The sequence below is a fragment of the Notechis scutatus genome, chromosome 1 (genome assembly GCF_049901735.1).
Source record: "Notechis scutatus isolate UNSWTSFEM ecotype Mainland chromosome 1, rNotScu1.2, whole genome shotgun sequence".
Taxonomy (NCBI): Eukaryota; Metazoa; Chordata; class Lepidosauria; order Squamata; family Elapidae; genus Notechis; species Notechis scutatus.
Window position 1 is genome coordinate 217,993,324 of NC_142009.1, and position 26,676 is coordinate 218,019,999.

Genomic DNA, 26,676 nt, shown 5'->3' on the forward strand with positions numbered 1-26,676 from the left:
CGAGCGAGGCCACGCCCCGTGTCAGACTACCGCTTGGCTCCTCACTGGATGAGAAGCTCCGAGCGCCGCCTTCCTTGCCTCTAGAAGCGGAGAAGGTTTAGGAAGCCTAGAGAGGGGCGGCGCGAAGAGAAAGAGCTTCCCCTTCCTATTGGCTGCGACCGTCTAGGGAGGTCACGCCCACTGCCGGCCAGTGGCCATCAGATAAAGCCCTCCACCACCCCTACGACGGGGCGTCTCAGGGTTTTAAGGAGGAAAGACGTGTTATGCTAATGAGAACTGTGGGAAATAGACCCGCCAATGGGAGGTGCCGAAAGTGACTCTCTCTCTCTCTCTCTCTCTCTCTCTCTTGGTCGCTGAGGTGTGAAGAGCGCCGATTCTATTGGCTGGAAGCGCCTGTGATCTCACAACCGTTGGCATAACAGTGCCATAAACGTTTCCGGTCGGGAAAGGAGGCGGGTGAGAGAGAGTTGATGCCGAGGTTCAATGAGTGGCCTTTTGGGGGTGGGGGGTGAAGTTGAGCGGCCACGTCGTGCCCGCAATGAGCACTTTATGACGCGGACAGCTACTGAAATGATGCTGGGACAGAGGGAGGGAGAGGGGAGGGAAATAACGTGAACTGGCTTTTGCAAGGCTGATACGGGGTTACTAATTTCTTCATTTTTCTCCATTTTCATCTTCATTTTTTTTTTCATTTTCATCTTCATTTTCTTCATTTATGGTCTCATTTTCTTTTATATAAAGTGGCTTTTTAAAAAAAATAATCCCAGTCTCTCCCACAGTTAAGCCCCGGTCTCGGTGATCTATAGTTTTGTCAGCAGCTCGAGGGAGATTTAGTATTAACTCCTTTGATTGTTTCCCCCGCCTCCACTACTTACATAATACTGGGGGTTTTGTTGTTGTTGTTGTTGTCTTCCGTCACTATATATTCATCAAATTTAACCCGTTTGGCTTCTTTTGAGATCACTCAGTGCTGGCTAAGTACTGCCACATCCTTACATCCCTGAGATGACTTTCAGTCCATTGCTTTCTTTGTCCCACCCTACTTCACAGTCTTGTCCAAGAAAAGGTAGTTGATTTACAATCTTTCGTTTAGTGAGTGTTGGAACTTACAATGGCACTGAAGAAAGTGACTTAAGACCGTTTTTTACACCAGGGTTGTAGCCTCCTCCATTGTCCTGTGATCAGAATTTGGGTGCTTGGCAACTGGCATGTATTTCTGACCGTTGAAGTGTCCTGGGGTCATGGGATTGCCTTGTGCACCTTCTGATGACCAAAGTCAATGGGGAAGCCAGATTCACTTTAACAATTGTGTTACTAACTTAACAACTGCAGGGATTCACTTAACAACTGTGGCAAGAAACGTCTTAAAATGGGACAAATACATTTTCAAATACAAATACAATGTTCAAATACATTTCAATCACTTAACTGTCTCACTTAGTAACAAATTTTGGGCTCAATTGTGGTCATAAGTCAAGGACTACCTGTAACAGCAATGGGGTTTAAATCCCCCTCCCCCCAGGTGGTTTACACGGGGTTATTGAATCCATTACAACAAGGGTCTTCAAACTTGGCAAGTTTAAGACTTGTGGACTTCAACTCCCAGAATCTCTGAGCTAACATGACTGGAGGAGGAATTCTGGGTGTTGAAGTCCACAAGTCTTAACAGCTGTGAAGTTTGAAGACTCCTGCATTACAACCACGTGATTGAGAGAAACTGATGGGAGATCTTAGTGAACTTCATGGTCAGTGGAGATTTGAACTTGGGTCTGTCCCATCCAGTTTCTCAATAGTTTAATCTTGCTGGTTCTGGAGGAGATATAGAAGTAGTCCTAATTTGGGTATGACTGCATGAGAAGCTTATTCACTGACTGCTAAACTAGCCATATGAGCTAAATTCATAAAAACATGCTGAACTAAAATATAACTGGCAAATTGTGGCCCAGGATTACTATGTTGTAGGGCTATAGGTTATACAAGGAAGGTACTGAATTTGGGGAGACAGGCAAATATAGTTTGTTTTCAACAAGGAAAGATAGAAATACAGTTTGTATTACAAGTGATACGTTTTATTACACCAATCTTAAGAACATAAAAGCTTTTGTTGGATCACACTCGGGGTTTTTCTAGTTCAATATTGTCATATAAATGTTTATCAGATGTCATCCAAGATGTCACAAGTATCAGTTGTAAAAGCATTAATCCTCTTCCCCTTTTTCTTCCTACAGTTAGCAATTAAAGCTTCTTGTTTAGGAGGTAATGAACAGTCTTCAAAACTAGTAGCCATTGATATATGCTCTTCTACAAGTTTGCCCAACACTGCTTTAAATGGATGCCTATGTCTATTGTTCCCGTGTTCATAATTAAATTATGTCAGTCTTGAATCTCCCGAATGCAAAGAAATATGTATTTTAGTTGAAACAGTAAAGTCTATGAATTGGATATTAAAATTAGCTTCTATTAAAATACCTTCCATGCAAATCTGATGTGGATTTTATTAGATGAAATCTATTTTATTACGCCTTGCTTAAACTGTTGCTTGCCATAAAATGTCACTTACTGAAGATAATTATCTTGGGTGACTTTTTTCCTTTCTTTCTGTAGTTAATGTTACGTGAAATGAAGCCACTTCATGTGGATTCTAGAATATTGTCTCTGACTGCTCAGATTACTGAAAGTCCTGATCAGGATATTCCTGTGTTGCTGCTAAAGTTAAAAGGTAAATTGAGATCATAGGTATAGCTCCATAAGGTAAAACTAAAGCCTGCTCTGTGCTGAGCTTGCTGTGCTATGATTACCATAGGGGTGTTTCCACTGTGGTTACTGGAAAGGGCACTTGTACATACAGAATTTTAGTATGACAGAGAAGACTTGATCATTATGGGAATTATGAGGTTGTTGTGAATCTGAATACAATAGCTGTAAGGAGTGAATGTACTGTTGGACATGTTCTAGTTCTTATTTGTAAAATATTTTTAAACAATTTAGGCTGATATAAAGACTTATGTGGATACATAAACCTCTATTTTTCTTTTTTTTCCATGCCCCTTTTTTTCCTAAATTAATTTTAATGTATTTGTAATTTACATGATAAATCTTGGTGGTTTGGGTGTTTACAAAATTTATAATTATGCAGGAAATGAGATGTTGGAAGGCAAATAAGGAAAAGGGGGGAAATAATACTTGAGGCACTAAAGATTGGAAACCAAGGGGAAGAAACTGAAGTTATTCATATATTTCTAAATTGAAAAAAAAGGGCTCAGTTTATAACAATGCTTCATATGATACCTTGACCCATTAATTAATCATGGGATGAGAATTGGAATGAGTTTCTGTATCTTTATATCTTATAACAAATAATTGTATGATATGAATTATGTAAAAAGAGAGCCAATTATGAAGTGCACATAATAAAATTACATGGAGAGCCAGGAGTTAGTGAAAAGTTAGGAATTTGGTAGTATGTTTTCTGACTATATAACAATTTTTATAAAAAGTCATAAGCTTGATCAAATCCATGCATCTGATGAGGCAACGAAATTAGCTCATGAAAGCTTAATATCATTTTATAAATGTTTTACTCAGAAAAAGTATACCAGACTTATAATAAGAACTAGTATTGATCTGTTAGCAAATCAGATGCATGTTTGCTCAATACATTGAACCATAATAAACTGGTCAGCCATATTTTAGCTGTGGCTGTGCTCTGCAAACTCACTATAAATGGTGAATTTATAGTTCAGAGTATTACACAAGTCTAGAAAATCAGGTTTTGTAAATTATGGTTACCTTAATCATGGTAAGCATATTATGCAAATACTCTGAACAAAATGAGACCGGGAATAAACCACAGTATCATTTCAGTTGGAGAAACTGTCAGTTGCTAGAGGGCTGCTCTCCAGTAAAGGAAGTTACAGCCAAAGTTGGTTCATTTCAGCTGTGCAGAATAAGGAACTTACCTTCTGGTTACCAGAATTCCAACTCAAAATTAGTCTCATACTACTGTATCATGGACACTGTGCACATATCGTATGTTCAAAGCATTTTCTCATTGACTAAACAGTGGTTTTTCCCTGTGGTGCATCATTTCACCCAGTTAAATGTTACAGAAAGCAGAATTTTAGTATTATATAGATAGATGTTCCAATTTATTACCTAATTTTGTGTTTTTGCTATGCTCCCTTCTGACCTGTCTTGCAGCCCTCTGTATTTGTTATTTGTAGAGGGATCCAAACCTAAGCAGTTCATTTTTTTTTTCTTAGAAATTTTAACGAGTGCATCCCCAGGAAGTAATGAATCAAAGAAAATTAAACAAGACTTATACTATTGTGATCTAGTCCAGTACTGTCTACTAGTCCTTAAGCAAGATTATACAAGAGTGCCCGGAGGATGGACTACTGCTGCCCAGATAGCAGAGATATTAAGGTAAAAATCTGCACAGTTACGTAGCTGTATTCTTGCTGTAGTAACTCTGTATTAGCCTGTGGTTCTACTATTTGCAAGTTACAGAGGGGATTTTTTTTCTTTTCCTTCTCAGTCAGTGTTGTGTAGGTCTTGAGGTGAAAACAGAACGTGAAGAGTTTTACAGTAAACTGCTTCCTTCTGCAATAGACAGCCTCTTCTTCCTGGGAAGGCGTTTGCAAGCACAATTTGTTCGGGCAGTCAAGGTATTTGAGCCATTTTGTAATATCTTGACATATTAATGCAGGCAGTCCTCAACTTACAATAGCTCATTTAGTGACCAAAGTTACAACGGTACTGACAAAGTGGCTTATGACAGTTTTTCACACTTACGGCCATTGCAGCATTCCCATGGTCATGTGATCAAAATTCAGATGTTTGGCAATTGGTTCATATTCATGACTGTTGCAGTGTCCTGCGGTCATATGATCACCTTTTGCAACCTTTTGACAAGTCTATGGGAAAATGAGATTCACTTAACTGTGTGACAGCGATGCACTTAACAACTGTGGCAAGAAAGGTCGTAAAATGGGACAAAGTTCATTTAAATGTCTCGCTTGGCATCAGAAATTTTGGGCTCAATGGTAGTCGTAAATCGAGGACTACCTGTATAGAAAAATGTTGAAATGGGCAGGCGAGGGTTCCCACCTCTTCTACTACTTGGCCTAAGTGATGCTTACCAAGACATAATTTCTATGCTGTCAAGGCTCAAGACTGTTACAAAAGCAATAGCACTTAAGACTTATATACCATTTCATAGTGCTTTACAGCACTCTCTGATGGTTTACAGAGTCAGCCTATTGCCCCCAACAATCTGGGTCCTCATTTTACCGAACTGGGAAGGATGGAAGGCTGAGTCAACCTTGAACCAGTGAGAATCAAATTGCCAAATTGAAGGCAGCAGTCAGCAGAAGTAGCTTCAGTACTGCATTTTAACCACTGCACCACCACGGCTCATTGCAGTGATTTGTCCCTTTTTGATAATGCCTGATAATACTCTGCTTGACAATATGGGCACCGAAGTTGTTGAACTTAGGCTATTTTGAAAATGCATTCACACATAGCTTTGTTAATCGTTTATTCAGAGTAATAGAACAAAGACAATTATTAGACCTGCCTCTGGTTGTAGGCTGATGCTGCAGTAAACATTGCCAAGGCAGATATTCTGCTCTTTTTACCTATTGTTTTTCCTTGTGCAATGTATCTGAACTTACATTTTCAACTGATGAGAGTAATTGATACATAATATGGTAATTTCTAAGAATTGTATTTGTCCATTAATTTGCATGTTTCTGAGAAAACAAAGAACCAATAAAACAGCATTTGCTTTGCATTATTTTTAATACCTGAAAAATACATATGGTACTACTAACAGATTTCACAAAATCCTCGTACTGCGTCTAATTTATGGCATGTAGTTTCTAATTCCAAAACACACGTGTGCAGACGTGTAGTTTCTAATTCCAAAACATAATAAAAGTATTCCAGTTGATTTAGTATTAACATTTCTTCCTTCCTTAACACTTAACCAAATGTGTTATTTTAATGCCATAGATCAGCTTTCCCGAACCAAATTTGAACTACATCTCTCATCAGCCTCAGGAATCGTGAAAGTAGTTGTCCAAAGCATATTGAGCATATTGAAATTCAGTAAAAATAAAAAATACACAACATTCCATGTTTTTAAGATCATTCTGATACACAGTACACTTTTAATATATTAGCTATTGCTAAGAGACATGCTGAATTCTACAAAGAAATAGAATATACTTGGTTGGAGCAGTTGCAGAATAAGAAGGAAAGTTATTTTCTTATTGTGCCTGTACCATAACTTAAGTAGTCCCCAATCCTCCTTCCCTCCCCCCTTTCTCAGTTTTAGAAGAATACTATCTTTTCAGTAAATATAGCTTGAGGGTATAATCACTGTTTAATTTATGTGTTTCAAGAATTTTAATCATCAGTTTCTCCTTTATGTTTTCTTTAAGGATGAAAAAAGGAATGAATTTCTACATTGTTTCAGGACAGTGACTGATGCCATCTGTTGGTTGTGTAGAAGTCACGTCCATCTAGTAGGAAATGGTAAGGGAAGAAAAGCCTGGAAATTCATTGAGTATGAACGTTATTATGGTTTCTAATTCACCTGTGATCTGCATTTAGAGGGTTGCTGTTAGCTCCCACTCTCCTCCCCTGAAACAAAACGAAGCATCGATTTAACTACTGTTTGAAATGGATTTCCTGTTTTTGCCCTAGTGCTTCAAAATAAACACTTTCAGCAATTGCTGACAACTGATGATGCTGAAATAACAACCCAGACTCTGTTACTCTTGCAGAATATTTTAAGGACCAATAGGTAATTATATACTAAAGTGTATATTTTAACATTTTGAAATTCATCCTAAAATATGAATAGTTCCTCTAGGTTAACTAGCTTTTCATCTTCATAATTCCATATTCTTCATTCTAAAACAAGAGATACAAGGTTATAGCTATAGTTTAAAGCTAACCCCCCCCCTTTTTTTTTTTTACTGGTGGACATATTTGACATATTTGACACAGGTAGAGGCTTTCACAAAATGAATGCTGAGAGAGGTGCTTCCCTATTCATGAAATGAATATTGCAGGGGTATAGCCGGATGTAGAGCAGCAGCTGGGGGAAAAATGGTACCTGCCAGTGCTGTCCTTGAGGTGCTCTATTATTTTTTTCTCAGTAGCTCTTGGGAGCCAATGTAGAACATTGCCAACTGAAGCATCAGGCGTCTTCAGCTACCTATTATTTCTGTATTCAAAGAATGATTGTGGGACTCATTTGCAACATGCCACCTTCTCATTTATTACATTTTTGAAATTGTAAAAGGCAGATGGGGTGGGGAGCCTGACATGCATCAAATAAATGGACATTTGGAGTACCCTGACTTCTGAGTTGGTGGAGCCTCATTCAAAGGATTTAGTGTATTTTTATATTACAATATGGTTGGGGTTCTTCCAATCCTGCCCATTTCCCATCCACCATTTTAATTCCAATATGATTTCCTCTTTTTTTGGTTTTCTTAGTAAAGCATTAGTTCAAATAACAGAAGAGACCCTGCACTTCCTTCTGGATGAACTTATTTACAAGATTTCCTCTACCACCAACCCTGCCAGAGGAAGTGAAACTGTTAAACTGTTACTTTTGATCACAGAATCTGATGCCCAACTTGTTATCATGGTGAATGCTCGCTACAAAGGTTTGTCAAAAAAAAAAAAAAGGATTTTGAAAAAAATATTTTAGAATAATAAATTTTGGCATTGAATATTCCTTGGGGAGAAGCTAACTGTAATTCAAATAGTTTGTTACATGTATTGGTTCTCCAAATTTAGCACTCATGTTATTGATTGTAAAATGTATTAATTGGGCACTGTTTTGAAACAGTGAATATTATGGGTGAAGTCCTGTAAAGGAATCTAGCACTATGTATAGTAAAACAGATATAATTGATGGAATAGATAGATAGGTAGGTAAGTAGGTAGGTAGGTAGATACATACATACATACATGTCTTATATTACCATAATCATATACTAGGAAAAGCAGCGAATCTATTTATTTATTCAGTCAGTCATGAATGTATACTTTGCCTTTCACCTGCATTCAATGCAGGAAGTTTTATTACTATATCTTTTATAATGAATCTATTAATTGTTTAAGCTTTTCTTTGTATCTTTCACTACTTCTTGCCACTGATGTACATTTAGTGTGGAACTCTTATCTTAGTATCTGTGTCACTAGTAATTTATAATCAACATCTCTAGGATGAATAAACAAGCACTTTTTCTTACCAAGTAGCATGTTTATCTTAGCACATATCATTTATTAAGGGCTACATACTCTTCTAAGCAAGCAATGGACTGGCAAAGGATTTGACAAGAATCTCAATCAATTGCTGGACTTGCTGGATGCAGAAAACTTCAGTTCTTGTGACCCACAGGTACGATACAGGTATACTGTGTGTTTTGTAGAAAGAATTCTGTCTATGGTGGAGGTAGTTCATGTTAGATTTTTACCAACGTATTCATACGGTGTTTCATAACTTCTAATCTGGTCACATAATTGGAATGTGGCTAATGTGAGGGAGAATTATTATAGAAGCATTCTGAAATTGTAAGCTTAATTCTTCAAAGGGAGTTTGCCATATCTCCAAGCCTGGATCAGATCTTCTAATCAGATTATAAACCAGCTTTGGTTTGAATGTAGACTAGTAAATTGTCAAATCAAATAAAGCTCATAGAGAATGTACATTCTTAACATCTACAACCATTTAATGATCACATGCACTAGAAAAATAAATAAGCTAATTTGTTGATTTCAGAGAATGCATCAAGCAGCGTGCTTGATACAGGCATCTTGGAGAGGATATCAGACGCGAAAAAGATTAAGGCAGCTTCCAAAAGCTATAACTATCTTGCAAAGGAAATTTAGGTAAAACTATGTGTTTTTTTTAATCGAAAACAGTGTTGTGTTGTTAAAATGGCTTGGAAAGTAAAGCTACAATATGGGGATTTTCCAGACCTCCTGTCTGGCCAGGAACATCAACTAGATATATATTTACTGAATAAAATCTCCATGTGTATGTTTTTTTAAACCTGAAAATAACCAGAGGCTTTGGAGGAATAAGCTTATATGTAAAGTCACAGTAGGCATAATTTCTCTGTGTTGCTCTTCTAAGAATAAACTTACTTCTGTAGAATTAGATTAGAGTGAAGGAATTAGAGTAAAATTTCTTCACTCCATTCTGTATTCATGCATTGTCTGAGGCTTATACATTTTTTTTATTTTTTTATTAGATTTATGTGGTGCCCATCATATCTAGAGGTGACTTTTGTTAATACTACTATGATTAATTCCTTTCTTTGCATTCAGTATTTGCAGATATTCTGGTAAAGATATGGTGCTGAATTGGAATTATTTTATGGCTTTATATCCCAATTATTTTTATTTGTTAACATTTTTTTAATTGTGGTTGCACTATGCTATAACCATACCCTGATTTATTTATATAAATACAAAAAGTTCTTATTGGTACTTGTTTGAGGAATCCACTAGAGGGCAGATTTCATTCATGGATTTTCAACCCTGCAGATTATTTTCAAAATGAAAATTCTATGCTTCATTGCTAGACTACACTATAGAAGGCATAAATTATACTGCCTGATCCCAGCATACATATATAAATAATTTTGTGCACTTTAGTCGTTCTTGACTCCAGGGGACTGCCTGAACTAGTCCCTGCAGTTTTCTTGGAAATATTTTCAGGAGTGATTTGCTCTTGCAATTTTCCTGGGCCAAGATAAAGAGTGAGTGGCTCAAAATCAACCATCTGGCTTTATGCCCTAGGTAGAATTAAAACTCACAGTGTCCTGGTTTCTTGCCTGGTGTTTTAACTACTATACCAAAATGATTCTCTCATATGCATAAGTGTATGTGTGTGTGTAGAGTAAAAGAATGCTCTTGTTTACTCTTTATGTGATTTTTCTCAGAAGTGCTTAATTGCCATTGTTGAAAACAGCTGAAGTAGATCCTGCTTTTGGATTCCACTAAGTAAACTAAGGTTTACTGTCACATACGAGCATACCTCATTAGTACTATAAAATAATACGGGACCAGAGGAAGACACGGTCCATGTCTTCAAAATGGAAGGGCAGGGAGGGCAGGAGTCTAGGCAGTCACTCATGAGTTTATTTTTGATATTCAGAATTTAGAATAGGTACTAAACTGGGGCCTGGGGAAAAAAACAACAGAAGAATTACATAGAGATTGCAAAGTTAATGAAGAATAATGTCATCCTTTAAAAATAGTCCAACCCCCAAATAAAATAGAGTCCCCAAAAAATACTGCTTTGCCCACTCTGGGGGACTTGTTTTGGTTATATTTTCTGGAACAAATCTATTTCATTTTTTTTCCTCCATCAGGCAATTAAAAGTAAATGTCAGTAATACACTAAGAAACAAATAACATTGCAGCAGACTGGTTTTGAAGGGGCTGAATTGTCCTTAAATGCTTAAAGGAGTTTAAACAGAGCTGAATGGCCGCTTCTCAAGAAGGCTATAGGAATAGGCAGGTCTTTGTCACATTTGGTCTTTGTCACATTTGAAGTCCCTTTACTCTTTCTGTCTACAATGGCTAGGCAAGTTTGGTCTGTGGAAGAATACATGGCAGAAATTCGCATGATTTAACCCTAAATGGTGCTAAAACTGGAATTAGTTTGAATGTTGAAAACAGCATTTTCAGTGTTTTTTATAAAACTTATTTATAGAGCTAAAAGAGAACAGGAATTGCAAAGTTTAAAAAGACAGAGAGAAGAAGAGTCCCTCCGTCAACAACTGCAGCTTCAGAGGCAAAGAGCCATGAGGCTGTTTCATGAACGGCAGTTAACATTATTGGAAATTGTCCATGCAGGTATAGTTATTACAGAACCATGAAGAACCTTTGGGGAATTAGTATCCTCTTTACTTTAATTTGGGCATTTTTGTCTTTTCTTTGTTCTCCAGGGTGACATCATTGATGCTCTAAAGGACTTTTATAATTTATGATGGATCTACTGTCCAAGGAATAGGATGAAATGTGTTGTAATTTGTATCCAGTAAAAAGTTGACTAACAAAGGCATAATTCAGTATAGCTACATTAAAATATAGTACATATTGTATTTGGTATAAGATCCTATCTATATAATGTACAAATAGAGGGTGGGGCTAGCACAATAATAATATATTATCAAATATTTAGGTATTATAATGAAATTACTTCACATCTGTAATAATGTTATATTTCCCTTCCTGTCATATTAAAACTTAGACTTCAGTTGATAACTCTGGGTGGAATATAAATTTGGGGGCTATATCAATTCTGTGATGTCATATTGTCATATTCATGAGATAGCAGTTAAACTTGCTTTGCCTAGATAGCTATGGTTTACAACAGGGGTGTCAAACTCACATCGTCACGTGACTTATTGTGACTTTTTCCCCCCTTCGCTAAACCGGCGTGGGCGTAGCCAGCATGTGATGCATCTGGCCTGGGGGCCGCGAGTTTGACAGCCCTGGCCTACAAAATGATCGTTCAAGTAACTGTAGTGGCATTTGGTTTTTAAAACATGTTTTACTCTAACCCTATATGGTTTCTCTTCTGCATCTTTCATCTTGCTAGAGTGAAATTCAAATCTCTCTGCTTGTGTGAATTCTGATTTTCTAATAATGAATATACTCTCTTTATTTCTCAGGTCAAATAGATAAGCATATGCATGAAATGAAAGAGAAAGCAGCCCTAACTATCCAAACATATTGGAGAGCATTTAAAGCACGGAGAAATTTTCATCAGCAAAAAAGAAATCTCAAGGAATATAAAGCAGCTGTTCTCATTCAGAGAGTGGTCAGTATGCAAACCAACTGTTGGCATGATACAAAACATTTTGCATCAGTATATTTTAAAAAAACATTTCAAATTTAGGACCTCCGATGGATCTTTTAACTTAAATTTGTAAATTGAGATGTTCATGGAACACTGCTGTCTACAAAAACCTAAGCGTTAAAACGGGTGGGATTCAAATTTTGTAACAACCGGTTCTGTGGTCGTGGCTTAATTTGTGGGTGTGGCTTGGTGGTCATGTGACTGGGTGGGCGTGGCTTGGTGGTCATGTGACCGGGTGAGCATAGTTTGGTGGTCGCGTGACTGGGTGGGCATGGCCAGGTGGCCATGTGATTCGGTGGGCGTGGCCATGTGACTGGCAAACCAAATACAAGTGTCCCTCGGTTAATGGTCAGTTGCTTAGCAAGTGTTCTAATTTATGACTGACCTCCCCAGAGCTGCTTGACCTGTTTTTGGAGTTTTGACAGCCATGCACATACAACACACACACACACACACACACACACACACACACACCCTTCTAACCCTATTCTATGCTATTCTATGATTCTGTAAGAATCTCCTGCTGGAGCAGGAGTTTGGACTAGGAGATGACCTCTGATTGCTGTGCTGCTTCAAAGAGTCTTCTGAAGCCAGGGTTTGTGTCCTTCCTTCCTCTCCTTTTTTCTCTCTCCCTCCCTCCCTCCTTTCCTGTATTTATTTATCCATCCATATATCTCATTCACTTTTTTCTCCCTCCCTCCCTCCCTCTCTTTCTTTCTTTCTCTTCCATCCCCCCTTTCTTTGTCTATCCCTGTTCTTCCTTTCCCTTCTTTTCTCCCTTATTCTTTCTTTCTCCTTTCTTTTCTCTTTCTCTCTCTTTCTCCCTCTTTCTTTCTTTCCCTTCTCTTTCTCTTTTACTCTCTCTCTCTCTCCCTCTTTCTCATTCCCTCTTTCTCTCTTTTCCCTCTCTTTCTCTCTCTCCCCTCTCTGTTTCCCTCCCTCTTTCTTTTTCTCTTTCTCTTTCCCTCTCTTTCTCTCGGTCCCTTCCCTTCTTCCTTCCCTCTCTCCTTCAAAAGCTAGGAGACCCACCTGAAACACACACACACACACACACACACACACACTTCCAACATCACTCATTAACTTACCTTCTTCCTGGCCAGTCTCCTAGAGTCCCAGGGACCTGGTGCAATTATCCATTCACACCCAGTCCCACGTTGCCCGGAAAAACTGGCAAGCAAGGCTTCCAGGTCCAACAAAGGGGCCAGGGGTAGGACTTCCTCCCCTCCTTCAAGCGCCCACCCCACCGGCATCCCGGCTGCCTGCAAACTTACCTTCCTCCCGTTGTTGGTGGCAGAGGGAAAGGTGAGCCAGCCAGGGTAGAGCCATCGCCACTCAGCTGCCTACCAGCCTGCATCTCATCCTCTCCTTGGATTCTCCACAGCTGCTGGACCTCGCGGCTGCCGGGGTGTGGGCACCAGGAGCCGTCCGCCCTCCCCTCGCCACCCCCTCTCTTGCCCAGCCAAGGTTTGCGAGGCGCCACAGAAGATCCGCCCAAGGCTTGACTGCACCATCAAGAAGCACCAGACAGCCAAACCAGCGCTGGTGGGGCGGCGAGGGCGCAGGCAAAGGGCGGGAGCCGGGCGGCACCCGTCCCCTCTGGTTGGCCCCCCCCCCCAGCAAGGCAAGTCCAAGCCTGTGGAGAATAGCAGGGGGCAGGCGGCTGGTGGCACCCACCCCCCCTCACCTAAGCCGAGCCAGCAGGGGAGGGGGGACGTGGGACCCCGCGAGTCCCTCAGGGGCGGTGGCGCGCCAGCAGGGGGGGGAAAACTACAGACCGCAGCAGCTAAGCAAGCCCCGGGCCACACCCCCCCCTAAGCAGCACAAGCGGCTAGCTAGGCCAGCCGCTGAGGCGGTGGTGGCACAAAGCAGCCGGTCAGCCGGCGGGCCACCAGGGGGGCAGCAAGGGTGAGGGCAGCAGCGGTAGCGTGGTGGGGGGAGCCTAGGCTGGTCCAGGAGTCGGGACTCAACTGGGGCTGGCCATGGCAGCAGCATGTAGGTGACAGGAGCTTGCTGAGCCTCACTTAGGGAGATCATGGTGGAAGGTAGACAGCGATGGCTGGCGGGCGGGCGAAGTCAGACTGCAGACAGCAATGGCGCATGGTCGAGATAAGGCAGGGAGGGCGGGGCTAGAATGCAGTCAGTTTGTCATGCATGCATGATAAGGACTGACTGGGCAGGGAGCGGAGAAGCAGGTGGAGAGGGGCGGGGCCGGCCAGGGGTCCATTTTACCGAACTTTACTGAACTATCGGGAATTGTAACAACCAGTTCTACCGAACCGGTGCGAACCGGTAGAATGCCACCCCTGCATTAGAAGCAATGTTTCAGAAAGTCTGGTATTCAAGACTTAAATTGGAGTCGTATTTCAATAGCACATTTAAAACTATTCTTGTTTTTATAATCATGCTACCAGTTAGTCAAATTGTTCCTTACTTCAGTGATGGCCTCAACTAACTTGTTTTAACCAGGCTGTCAGTGTTGAAGTAAGCCTTGTTCTAGCATTATGCCTGAAAAAAGGTTCAAGAGAAAAAAACCTCCTGTGATTTTGTCACAACTTTTAGCAGAAAAAAATGCTGCTGTAGAAACTAATTACGAGAGAAAATATTAAGATACATTGATTCTTGATATCTTTTACTAAGGATATTCTTTTTTTAAATAGGTTTATAGATTTCCTACTTAGTGTGTTGACCAAAGAAAAGCCTAAATTTAGTATTTCAACCCAATAATGTGGCAATTCTAAATCTAATCTCTAATTGCTTCATAGTTCAAATAAATCTCTTGATATCTTTTTTTTTTAAAGAAGGCTCAACTTAGCTGCATCTTCAACTGTAAAGTTTGCCCACTAGTTCAATTTCAAGCCTTACTAGAGTGAGTTGTAAAGAATAAAACTTATCCATGGAGGATTAGAGCTCAGGGCCAGCATTACAGGATCCATCTCCTTTCCCATGCGTGAAGAAAGTATGGAGAAAACGTCTGGGTTCAGGATGTGGCAGTTGTTCTAGGAGGATACACTAAAATGTTCTAACATACGTAACTGTCTAAATGTTATCTATCAGAATTGGTCTTGCATTGAAAATAGTGTTGGTGTAACATTTCTTTTCCTAAAATTTCCATGCTCACTAAGAAGGTATTCCATGAACCTGACCTGGCCTATGTAAATATTAAGATTCGGTAAAGAGGGGATACTTGTTATTAATATTTTATTTCAATAAGGTGCTTAAATTCTTGGAGAAGAAAAGAAGAAAGGCACATTCTCTCTGGAAACAGCCTGAATCTCTTTCGGATGAACGGAGGATATTGTTGCAACAAAAGGTGGAAAGCTATATTAAACTGCACCCAGTAAGTCATCATTACTCCCCTATCCCTTGGATTGTCTCAGAAGTGCTTTTTTCTTCAAAAGGCAACTGGACTGTTTTTTCCCTTCCATGAGGAAGAAAAAAAAGTTTTGCTTCTCATCCAAGAAACTTTGGGGCTTTTAAGCGTTCCAGTCCTATGACTACATTTTATAATATGTTTTGCTAAGAACGGGCATTTACTTCTGGTTTCTGCACCCTTAATAAACTATTGGTTCACTTAAGGGCCATAGATTTGCTTAATGACCACTGGGATTTGCTTAATAACCTTTACCAAAAACTTAGTAAAATCAAATTGGTCATGTGATTAACCAATTTTACAACTATCAACAGTTGCTACCAAGATAGGCAGGTTCCATTACAGACATAACTCGAGGACTAACTGTAGTGACTTTACAGCATTGCCTTCAAATCTTGAAAAGTTATAATCCATATACATATCTTCTTTCATTCTATTTCCTTTACCTAATGAAACATGCCAATAATGTGTAATTTTTTATAGCTATATAAACTGAAACTATGCCATGGATAACCTGCTTTGCTTTTATTTGATATGAGAAACATAAAATATTTGGTAGGGATGTTTGGGTCTTTTCTTTAATGTAGTAATAAGTTGCTTCTTCCTGAATCTTAATTAAGAAATTAAATTTATTCAGTGATGGATCAATGGCTTCAGAGAGAAAACAGAAAGAAGCACAGTGATTAGATTTACCGATTCCCAAGGAATGCAAATGTTGTGCTGCAGACTCTTACAAAGGTTTGAAGCTGATAACCGAGAGGTGGTAATTTTTCTCTAGGCTTCTGCAATGTCAGAAGAAATGAGCAGAGAACTTCATCATCAAGCCCAGGAAAAACTAGCCCACTATATGCTGAGAAAAAGAAAAGATCAGAAAGCAAAACAACATCGAGAGGCTTTGCTTGCCCAAGTTCACACAGATGTGGATCAATTGTTAAGTACGTGTGTGTCTCATTTTGGTCTTGCATAGATTGTCTTCCCAGGTTAGCTTTGATGTGGTGAATGCTGATTAATATCACACCTGAATTATCCAAGTAGACACTACTTCACCCAGCTTGAATTTTCTTCAGAGCTCATCATTGCTGGGTAAATTATGAATTAACACATCCTCTTGATGCTTAAGTATTGTGGGTTTAAAATTTTATTTTTCACATTGACCATTATCCTAGCCCTACCCACGCATTTGGAGGTGCTGAAATAATTACTATGAACAAATATAACATGTTTTCAGTTTGAGCTGTTCTCATGTTTTCGCACACACATGATCACTCCCATATGATCTTAGCAGTCTTATTCTGGAAGAGACTAGAGAACCCATAGATACATACATCGCATATCTTTCATTTATTTAGTAGTTCCATTCTGGCACATGTGTCTGTATCCAGTCCTTGTGATTATCTGGTTGATAGAATAGCAGCGGCACTACGCATCACCTTGGTATATGCTGCACTTGATGGCCCTGAAAGGCAGCTGGACTTTGGGCCAGTCACTCGCTTTCAGCCCAACTCACCTCACAGGGCTGTTGTAGAAAATAGGAGAAAGGAAGGGGTGTTGGGTATGTTTACCCCCTTGAGTTATTTGTAAAACAATAAAAGTGGGATATAAATAAATTCATATTATGTATTGTATGTATGTATGTAATGTATGTATGTAATGTATGTGTACATACACATTCGTACACATACATACATACGTTTGTGTATTTTGTATATATATATCAGAACTGGAAAAGGAAAAGAAAGATTATAAAGAAGCTGCTTTCAATCTTCCTGACCACAGTATTTATAGATATATTTCCCCTCCCTCTCTCCCAGGTTATATCATAATTTTGTTCTTTTCCTAAGCTATGCTTTCTAAGTTCAAACCAATAAATTACAAGTTTTTTCCCTTTTTTTTTTAGCTTTAAGCTCCTTGTGGAGCTTCCTTTAGCTCCACAAGGGCTTTCCAGTCATTAGTAAATGTAGTTATTGCTCTTTCTCTAATCAAACAAATTAATTTTGCCATCTGTGCTAGTTCAGTATGTCTAATATTTTCCACAATATTCTTTAGAAACAACACTAGAGGGGCTTTGTGTTCAAGGGATATTTTCCCCATGAGAATAATCAGTTATCAGTTTTGGCCCACTCTGTTATTTCATTACCCATCAACACATTATCTTTGTTATTAGTTCCATCCTTGACTATTACTTCCATGTAGAAATTTCAGCCTGTAATATAACCAATGTTGTTTAGTTCTTCAGGAGTGAATTCACTTGCCTTTTACAATGCTAGTTATAGTTTTGCTTCTTTCATTTTTAGTCTTCCCTAAGTTTGATCTCTACTTCCAAACCATATACTTATAACATTGCATATTTTCATCTAAGATAAGACATAATGAATAATTGGGATGGGTGGGGAGTTTAGGTACCTTTTTATTGTTTTCTACCACAAAATAAATAGTAAAATGTACTATACTTTGAAAGGATTGGCTGCTAAAATTCAATTGGGCTCTAAAACCTGAAAAAATAGTTTCAGATTAAATGTAGTTTGTTCTAATCTTTTAAAGCAATCCAAGTAATGATCATAAATGAATCTTATGATGGTAAATTACATATGTTAGACATAAACTCTTATACATTCAACCTTATTTATATACAATTCAACTTTACTTCAAGTTGCTAAGAAAAACCATTATGATTTTTGTTTATTTTGATCTGGACAACCACTAATTTCTTGTCCTTATATGCTTCTCTCTGTTGTCTTTGGTTTCTTTCCTTTCACAAGTGATATGTAGTAGGCACTTTACTTGTTAGAACTTGTTTCTGTGTACTTTAGCTGCATTGTTCCTATATGTATTTCCTCTTGCATCATTGTAGGATGCTACTTTGAAAACAAGATGATAAAAACTGCAAATGTAGAGAAGGTTAACCAAGTCTTTTAAAGAATGATATATATATTTTGCCATAGGTGCTCCAAGCCTCTCAGAATGTACCATGAAGGATCTGAATGTCTTTATGAGCAGATCCGTTCCTGTGGTAGCTAAAGCCAAACAATCCCATAATACAATATTAAAATATATGCAGTGGCCCTGGTGGAAAAAACTTGAAGAAGACTTCTTTAAAGAAGAGGTTGATTCAGTGGACCCTACAACTGCTGAATTGGAGACTTTGTTCATTGGTGGAAGCAAAGTATGATTATTATAGAACATATTCTAACGAAGTAATTGTGTACTTTTTATCCCATGATTTCGCCCCAAAATGTATTAGCTATTATCTACTGAATTCATAATAGAATTCTACATTCCAGATATTGAACTTAGGGTAGAAAGTCTGAAACTAACTGCTCAGATAATTTCAGATGATCTGTAGAAGTGTATTGTATACAGTTTTATACACTGAATTGTATAATTTCAACTTTTTAAAGTGACATTTAAAACTGGGTGCTGTAGATTTAGAACTATGGGTACGCAGAATAAACAAGGAGGAAGATCCCAAATTATACATGTATGCATATGTGTTGGGGAATAGCTTTTCTTGTGAATAGTCACCCTGTGTTCATAATATGGAGTCTTTCTGCCTGTTTAAAAGTTAAGACAGCATCCAAATTTGAATATAAGCCTCTTGGCTGTGTGCATTTTACCACATGTGCTTGGTGATTCCTCAGCTCCTCTCATAGACACAGAAAAGCTTTATTCTTTCAGAAGACAAAAACAGAATTCCAGACTTGTGAAGCAAGAGGTTTTCATATCTAAGCTGGGAACAGGATTCAGATTATTTTAAATCCTTTGTTACAGAAATCAGTAATTCTCTAGTTGTTACAAAAATCAGTAATTGCTCTAGTTAGACATTGCATTGTTTTAATTTCTTCTGACTGATTTAAAAGTCTTGTTCTCTCCCCTCCTTTATTTCTGCACATTTAGGACATTCTAAGTAATTTCAGACTGAATTCAAGGTTTACTTATTAATATCTAGGATGATGACAAATTTTTAAAACCATCTCTTTCCCAATATCTCTTAATTATAGCTGACTGGGACCATATTGTGTTTGCTCAGTGTTGAATGTGTTTTTGTAGATCAAATTCATATATCTTTTGAGTTACTTCAATAAACATCTTTTTAAAAAAACCTTGTTGTGATTGATTTATCTCCCAAAAGGAGAGGGAAAGATTGGAGCCAATAGTCACATTCACTTGTATTACAAGATGTATTACCGTTTGCAAAAAAGAAATTTCCCAAACTGCCCCCAAGGGGGGCCCCCCCCCCCCCCTAACCACCTCGGACTTGTGACGGCGCCCTGCCGGCCCCGCGCTTCCGCCTCCTCCCGCCCCCGCCCGCGCGCCTCCTCTCTCCGCCCCCCCCCCCCCCCAGGACGCTTCTGGGTGGTGGGGCCGGTCCTTATAGAAAGTATTCTTTTTCCACATTGTCTCTTATTTACTAGAAAGGCAGTATACTGTAGGCTGTAGAGCCTGTGTCATTCTCATAAGACTGAGTTTAGGGGGAGGACATCAAAAGAGACACTGCCTGGAAAATAGGTGATGACACAGAAACTTCCAAATTTGACAGGATATTTAGGGTAGTGTTAAGGGTCATAAAAAATCTTGCTGGTGCGCGGAGGGGGGTCCTCGACCCCCCGTCCTCGACCAGGGGAGGGGTGCCCAAACCAGAAGGAGGACGGTCAAGGGGTTGGGGGGCAGACCCTTCCATGGACAACCCCTTCCAGGGCAGGGAGGCCGCAAAAAAAGAAAGAGGTTGGTGCGGAGTCGAACGGTGGTTTGTTGAAACTTTTTAGAAGAGGGGCGGAAAGGTTCAGGAGCCTCCTTAGGAGAAGGGACCAAAGGAAAAGGGTAAGGAAAGAGGAAAGGACAGCGTGAGGGACCTGGGGGGGCAAGACAACGCGTTTCTTACGGGAGGAGACTTGTGTTTGTTTGGGGGCGGGGTGCTTCTTCGTTTAAAAAGGGGTATCGAGAGGAGGCAAAAAAAGAAAGAGTCTTGCATGCTACTGAAAAATGGGGACACACTTTTCTTGTGCAGCTATTATAAGATATTTTGCAAGTTGTTAGGTTCCAAGACTTGTGACAAAGGCTACAGAAGTCATCTCAAGCACTTGATGGGATTTTGAAGATCTATGCCTAAAAAGTCAGGGAATACTAAGTATACACATTTCTGAGACTCAGTTCTCAGCTGACTGTCCTATGAAGTGGTTTGGCTGCTGTTAAGAAACTTTGCACTCTTCAAGACTATGGGGAAATCCTAGATAAGACTGCCATCAGAAAGTATAAAAGTTCTGGACATTGTAGTAGAATTGCCCATTTGCTCACAAAGTTATAAGAGTATAAAATATCTGGTGCAAGTATATAGGAGCCAATATAATCAAGGTCATTAAGTCATTAAGCAGCTGATTTAAACAGTTCATGACCTAACTATCTGACCAGATTTATGATGAAGTCATTCTAATGGGACTTAAGATAATGGATGGTTCATAAGTTGTCCAACCCTCTTGGTGATGTAAAAACAGGACAATCCAACCACCCTAAGATATTTGTAAGGTGGGAGGAAACCTAACCAGTCAGGATTAACACACAGGCCTATACCACACCTACCACTAGAATATCCTACCAAAGCACTATCTGATCCACTGCCACCAGTAGAGGACAAAAACATCCAAAACCTTCAAATTTTTAAAAGTGGGACATATCAACAGAGACCACAAAAGCCCAAGTAAACTAAGCTAAAACTTAAAAGCTATGAACCAAAAAACCCCTTTCCAATCAAGACTTCCCTAAATTCAATTATAGATACTACTCCACTCATGAGGGGAGTTCATGTGATAGATGATGAGTATCCAATAGTGGCTTGAAGAGATAGTGGAGCCATGATCTCTACTATACTGTACAGTACACTTATCACTTGTCAAAAACCAACACTCAGTCAAGGTCTTAGTTGAGTTTTAATGCTGTTTGCAAGGGAAAAACTCACACCGCACTTGTAAAACTACATTTTCAGTGTAAAGACCAGATTAATTTAATAGGTTGAATTCAATACTTAATTTCTGGATTGGAATTCAGTAGGATTCTGACAATAATGAGACTTTGAATTACTGTATAGACATAGATTCTGGCCTTCAGTTCCACCATAAAAGATGTTCAAACAGGTCAAAACCAAAAGATTGCAGTCTCATGCTAAATACAAATACTCATTTTTTTCTAATTTTCTACTCTCACATCAAGAGGGGGTAGATTTTATTTACAGAAACCCAGGATAGAAATCACTCTTAATTATATGAAGTTTACTTCCAGTTTTTATGTAATATACATCACCTATTTGTTTTCTGATGGTTTTAGTCCAATGTTTGCCACCAGGGTCAAGGTGGGTGGTTACATAAATCAGTATAATATATAAATAAGAAAGCACACAATTTTGTATTTCAAAAACAGTGGTCCCTGTGACTAAAACAACACATCAACTTACTTTAATTGCTGCTTATATTTTAGGACATGTAAAAACTTTTTAAGCATTGACTGGAAGAAGGTTTATAGCAAACTGACTCTTCACTCTGGTGCTATAATCTAGTTAGTGCTATAAACCAGGCTGCTTTTTTCCTTTTGATACTCCACCCATAATCTCCTTTGTTTTATATACTATACTGAGGTTCAGTGCTGTGTATACTAATATTCAATATTGTCCTTATTATAACATTCCTTTATCATAAGAACTTTTCTAAGGTGTTATTATTATTTTTCTTACAGCATTTTCTTCAAAAGAAAGAGCTTCTCTGTCAAATGTTTCTTTGTTAAATAAAGGCAAATGACAGAACTGTTTTTATCAACAATCCAGCTATGGTCATGCTATTGGCCTCTATCAATTATTACCACTTCAAGTAGATTATGAACTCCCTTTTGACAATGCACAGTTTGATAATGGAAATTCCATTTTTAATCCCCCTTTCAGTGCTTAATTAAAGGTACTATAGTGCCAGTAGAAGTCTCCTTATAAGACCTATTTTTCATCAACATAAAGTTGATTTGTTACTCTCCAGTGCTAGAAAGGCCATTTAATCTGTGAAGAACCACATTATTTTATATGGTTATAATTATTTTATGTGCGAAATATTATGTAATTAATAATTTTCTGCTCTCAGCAACCATATGATCCATACAAGCATAATTGCATTAAGTTTTTTCCAGCCAAGCCCAATGCAAATTGATGTAATGGTTCTTAATATAAAGATAGGCTATTGAAAAATTAGATTTCCCTTACATTTTGAATTATGATGTTATAATCTCCAAGCTAGGTACACATGATAAAATCCAGGTTTACCTGTAATTTGGCAAAATAATGGTTAAAGTGCTTCTATATTACCTATCATCCTATCACAAGATTACTGAGTAAGTGCTTCATATTTCTATTAAAAACTATCACCCCATCAATCCCTGTGGCAGTCCTGTTTCAGCCAAAATCCTTTTTCTTTAAAGACCAAAGTCCTTGCTCTTTACTCTATACCAGTCTACTAAACAATCAGGCATCTGATTTTTCTCCATATGCTGTTCTTTTTAATAATGTATCAGGCAATATCATGAAATTAATTGATTTGTATTTGCATTTGCATTTCATTGTTTCATTCTACTGAACATTTAAGCAAGGTGATACAAAATCTTTTTGCTGCAACTTATTGCAGAATGCAAATTCTACAGGGCATAATTTGATGGCGCAGGAAGAGCAGTTATAGGACAGGGAAATAAATCAGTGCTGTGCATTTATTGAATAATTAGCAGATTCAGATTCTAGCCAAACAATTTCTTCTCCTCCTTCTTTGAATAAAGTACTCGATAAATATGGTCTACACTGTAGGAAACTTGGTATAAGAAAAATCTTCAAACACTAACAAATCAGTTACTTAGAATTCCGAGTATAATAAAACCTAAAGGAAACATATTGAATGCACCCTCAAAATACCTAGTATTCCATTTCTTGCTGATATTTCAGGGACCAAAAAAAAAAAGCCATAATTCAGGAGGTACAATGGCTAAAATAAAAGAAAAACAATGCCCTGGATTTTTAATGGGCCATAACTGTATAATCATGATATCAGAAAGAAATAATGCAATAATCTTTAGCAATGTACTTGTCTTTAATTCAGTGAGGTTCTTAGGTTCATTAACTTTTCTTGGAACATTAGGCAGAAATTGATGTTTCTAATGTTTAAAATGCAAGTAATAAAAGTATAGAATTTAAAATACAAGATATTAATTTAAAAAGACATGGGAGAAAGGGGCTGCACCTTACCTCAGATAGCTTCTAGTATTGGACCTTGGGAAGGTTATGGAGACATTCAAATCTCTTTTGTGTTGTGAATCACATTCACCTAGTCTCCCCTGTTTTAGACCCAACCAGAATTTTATCCTGTGGCTTCAAATTCTCATACCATTTTTCTTCTCCAGAGAATTTCAATTTAATTCTGATCACATGCACAGAACTCTGCCTCCAGGGACAAATAAAAAAGCTTGCCCTAGAGGGTCAACCATTAAGCTCTTCCACGATTTGTTTAGGCACTGTAATATTTCCTCGGCAGATGCCACAGTACTGTAGCAATTCTGATCTGGACCTGGATCATAATGAAATGGTGAAGACACACAGAGACATTCAGGTGATAGAAGTGTAATACTCCTCCATAAATTCTATGAAGCCTCACTTATCTGAGCAACTATGGCTATATTGGTATTTTCATCAGGACATTTATTGTATGCATTAAATACTTTGTATGGTACATTCTGCTGGAGCTTAGGTAAAAAGTGAGCAAACACGGCAGATACTAGCCTGGACAGCAGTGAATTTTCCATCAGTAGGAAATAGCATTGTCTTAAAAATTGACATGTAGACTCTAAATACAAGATAATGCACATTCTAATAAATACAAACTAATGTATTATAATGTAATAATACATGTTCTTTTGTGAATCCTTCAAACCTGGTTCATCTTAGCTCATCAAAGCTAATCATGGCTAAACCTGGTTAGTATTTGAATGCAAGACCACAGGAAATATCAGCACTATAGGCAAGTCTGGAACAAACAATCTGCCAAAAGAGAACTTGGGCATCCTGGGGGTGGGGTGTTCAAAAAATCAAGATGACAAGTATGACTGTGCAATCCAGTCCTATTTTCTTTTAATATGCCATACATGTTGCATGTCCATTTCGTTATGCTGTCACACCTACCCACTGAAGATTCTGAGCCTTCTCAATCTCTCCATATCCCTCACTTCTCAGTTCCTACCCTCTGGAATATAAACTGGGAAGAGATGCTTTTGTTACTTTGATTGGCAATTACTTTCCTCAAACACCACACTCCACAATTATTATCATGTAGGAGACAGAGATTAGAAAGAGATAAATCCAAAATACTGCCCCTTCCCAGCTTTTTGTTTTGATAAGTGCTTTTTTAGGAATGCATAGGTAAAGAGTATGCAATTCAGCCTGCTGAAATCCTATGTAGTATTATTTTTACTTCAAGTGCTCCATCAATGCAAATGCTTTATTTTCAGTCTGAGCTATTAAGCCTCACACAAGTATCTCACTAAAGCACTAAAGCAAGGCCAAGTTTTCCTAAAATCAAAGATCAAAACTACCTTCACTTTTTTCTATTGGATACCAGCTACAATATTTTTTGGAACAAGAGAAGATAGACTTGCTTTATTCAAATGGATTATGGGGGACATTTTAGAGAAACAGCAAGTATTCACTGTTTTATCAACTGATACAATTTGTCATCCATGAACACCTTTACACTGGAAGCACTGCTGAGTTATTTTTGTTGCAATCAAAGTGGTGAGCCCTCCCAATTGATACAAATGAGCACTCTGCACACAGTGGTTCAAGCAACAAAATAGTAATAGAACACATCTCTAGAACATTAACATCATCAAGTATAAGAAGATCCTTTGCTTTGTATCACTGGTTCCTATAGTGCAGTTCTCTAATTTAAATAAATTACGACTCCTACTCAGGAGGCTAAAGGACTAAGAAGAATTAGGCACTGAAAGCAATGATATTAAGGTATTTCAATAGGTTCAACAAACTGACATGTTTACTGTTTTATGACAAGAACTAAAGAGTAGATGACTTGTGATAAATCCAAATGAAGATCCTTTTACTGAAAGCATATAATTGCAGAAAAAGATGAGGTGCTGTAATGAAAAATAGATCATAAAGAATGCTGAGGTAAAAAAAGGATTGTGATTTCAGTTGATTTAATCAGCCTAATGATCACATCTAATTGAAGATTCTTTGGGAATCTGAACCCTTTGAATCAGTCTACATTAAGGGCTAGCTGAATATCTGATTCTTTTAGGATTTAAGTGACTGTGAAATGAGTGGTTAGCATGAATAGGCAATCAATTCTACCAAGATATACCAGAGGGCTAGAGTGACACACAGAACAGAAGGCATTTGGGGCAGCAGTATTTATAAATATGAAATGATATGGAAATAAATTAGGAATTGTGAAAATTGATTTTGTACTAGTTTGCATATTGCTTCCATTTTAACATATATTTTGTTTTTTCCCCTAGTTTTCTAGTTTTGAGATTTATGCATCATATATAGGGTGCTGACAGTAGGATGGGACAAACATCTAAATAAAAATATCTTCTTAGTAGTAGCAAAGGAATGTTTGAAACTGACCAATGTTAGCTTGGAAGATAACATCATTTGTTTTTAAGTATAATTTTAATTCAAGAGGACAAAGATAGAATTTCAGATATAACCTGATGACCCCAAATTTCATCAGTACAGAGTGACCTTGCAGAGAGGGGGGGACATTTACTTCAGGCGACAATGCTCCAATCACCTTGACTTTCCAGTCTTAACACTTGGAGAATTTTAAGTGTAGCCTCCAGCATAGTACATGGAGTTTTGCTTGGAAAACCTGAACCAGTGAGCATATAGTGGTGTGTAAGCATATTGAAGATCTTTGTTTCCCAGACAAAATACTTGCAAGAATCTAATAATAGTTTTTTAATGCTAAACTCTCTGCGCAATGGTTTAATCAACTAATTACATATCAAGTTTTAGATCTGGACTTTCAGATCTGCTTGAGTAAGACTCTCAACTCTTCTTTGTTATCTTAAATAATAACCTCCAACAAGGTAATTCTTAGGTGAGGGAGAAGAAAGCATAGTGATAAAGAAAGCATAGTGATAAAGAAACTATGTTTTGTATGAGATTATTTTGCACTTTTTTTGGTATGGCTGATAATGAAGGATTGTTGAAATAGCTGTGCAGAGATGTGGGCATCTATATCTGACCTTAAACAGTTCTGCTCTTTAAGTGTGAAAATTCTAGGTGGCAGGATGGATATTTTGCAAATTGCCTTTTTTTTTTCCTGCCAGTATAATGCACATAGGACATCACTAAGTGAGAAGACAAATTATC

At 38.1% G+C, this 26,676-nt stretch overlaps 1 protein-coding gene across 5 annotated transcripts; it reads left to right on the forward strand.

Moving 5' to 3' along the window:
* The first annotated feature begins 237 nt into the window (after positions 1–237).
* On the forward strand, positions 238–19,345 carry IQCB1 (IQ motif containing B1). Of its 5 annotated transcripts, none has more exons than XM_087950235.1 (16): positions 238–456; positions 2,229–2,256; positions 2,605–2,719; positions 4,263–4,425; positions 4,538–4,667; positions 6,447–6,540; positions 6,712–6,811; positions 7,513–7,685; positions 8,316–8,425; positions 8,807–8,916; positions 10,751–10,893; positions 11,715–11,863; positions 15,117–15,242; positions 16,054–16,210; positions 18,218–18,438; positions 19,170–19,345. In XM_087950235.1, the coding sequence occupies exons 3-16, from the start codon at positions 2,608–2,610 to the stop codon at positions 19,212–19,214; spliced, it is 1,833 nt and encodes a 610-aa protein (XP_087806361.1). In that variant the 5' UTR covers positions 238–456; positions 2,229–2,256; positions 2,605–2,607; the 3' UTR covers positions 19,215–19,345. The 5 variants fall into 5 exon arrangements, with proteins under 5 accessions (XP_087806361.1, XP_087806360.1, XP_087806364.1 ...); XM_087950236.1 differs by lacking the exon at positions 238–456 and adding an exon at positions 714–1,066; XM_087950234.1 differs by lacking the exon at positions 2,229–2,256.
* Positions 19,346–26,676: the final 7,331 nt, after the last annotated feature.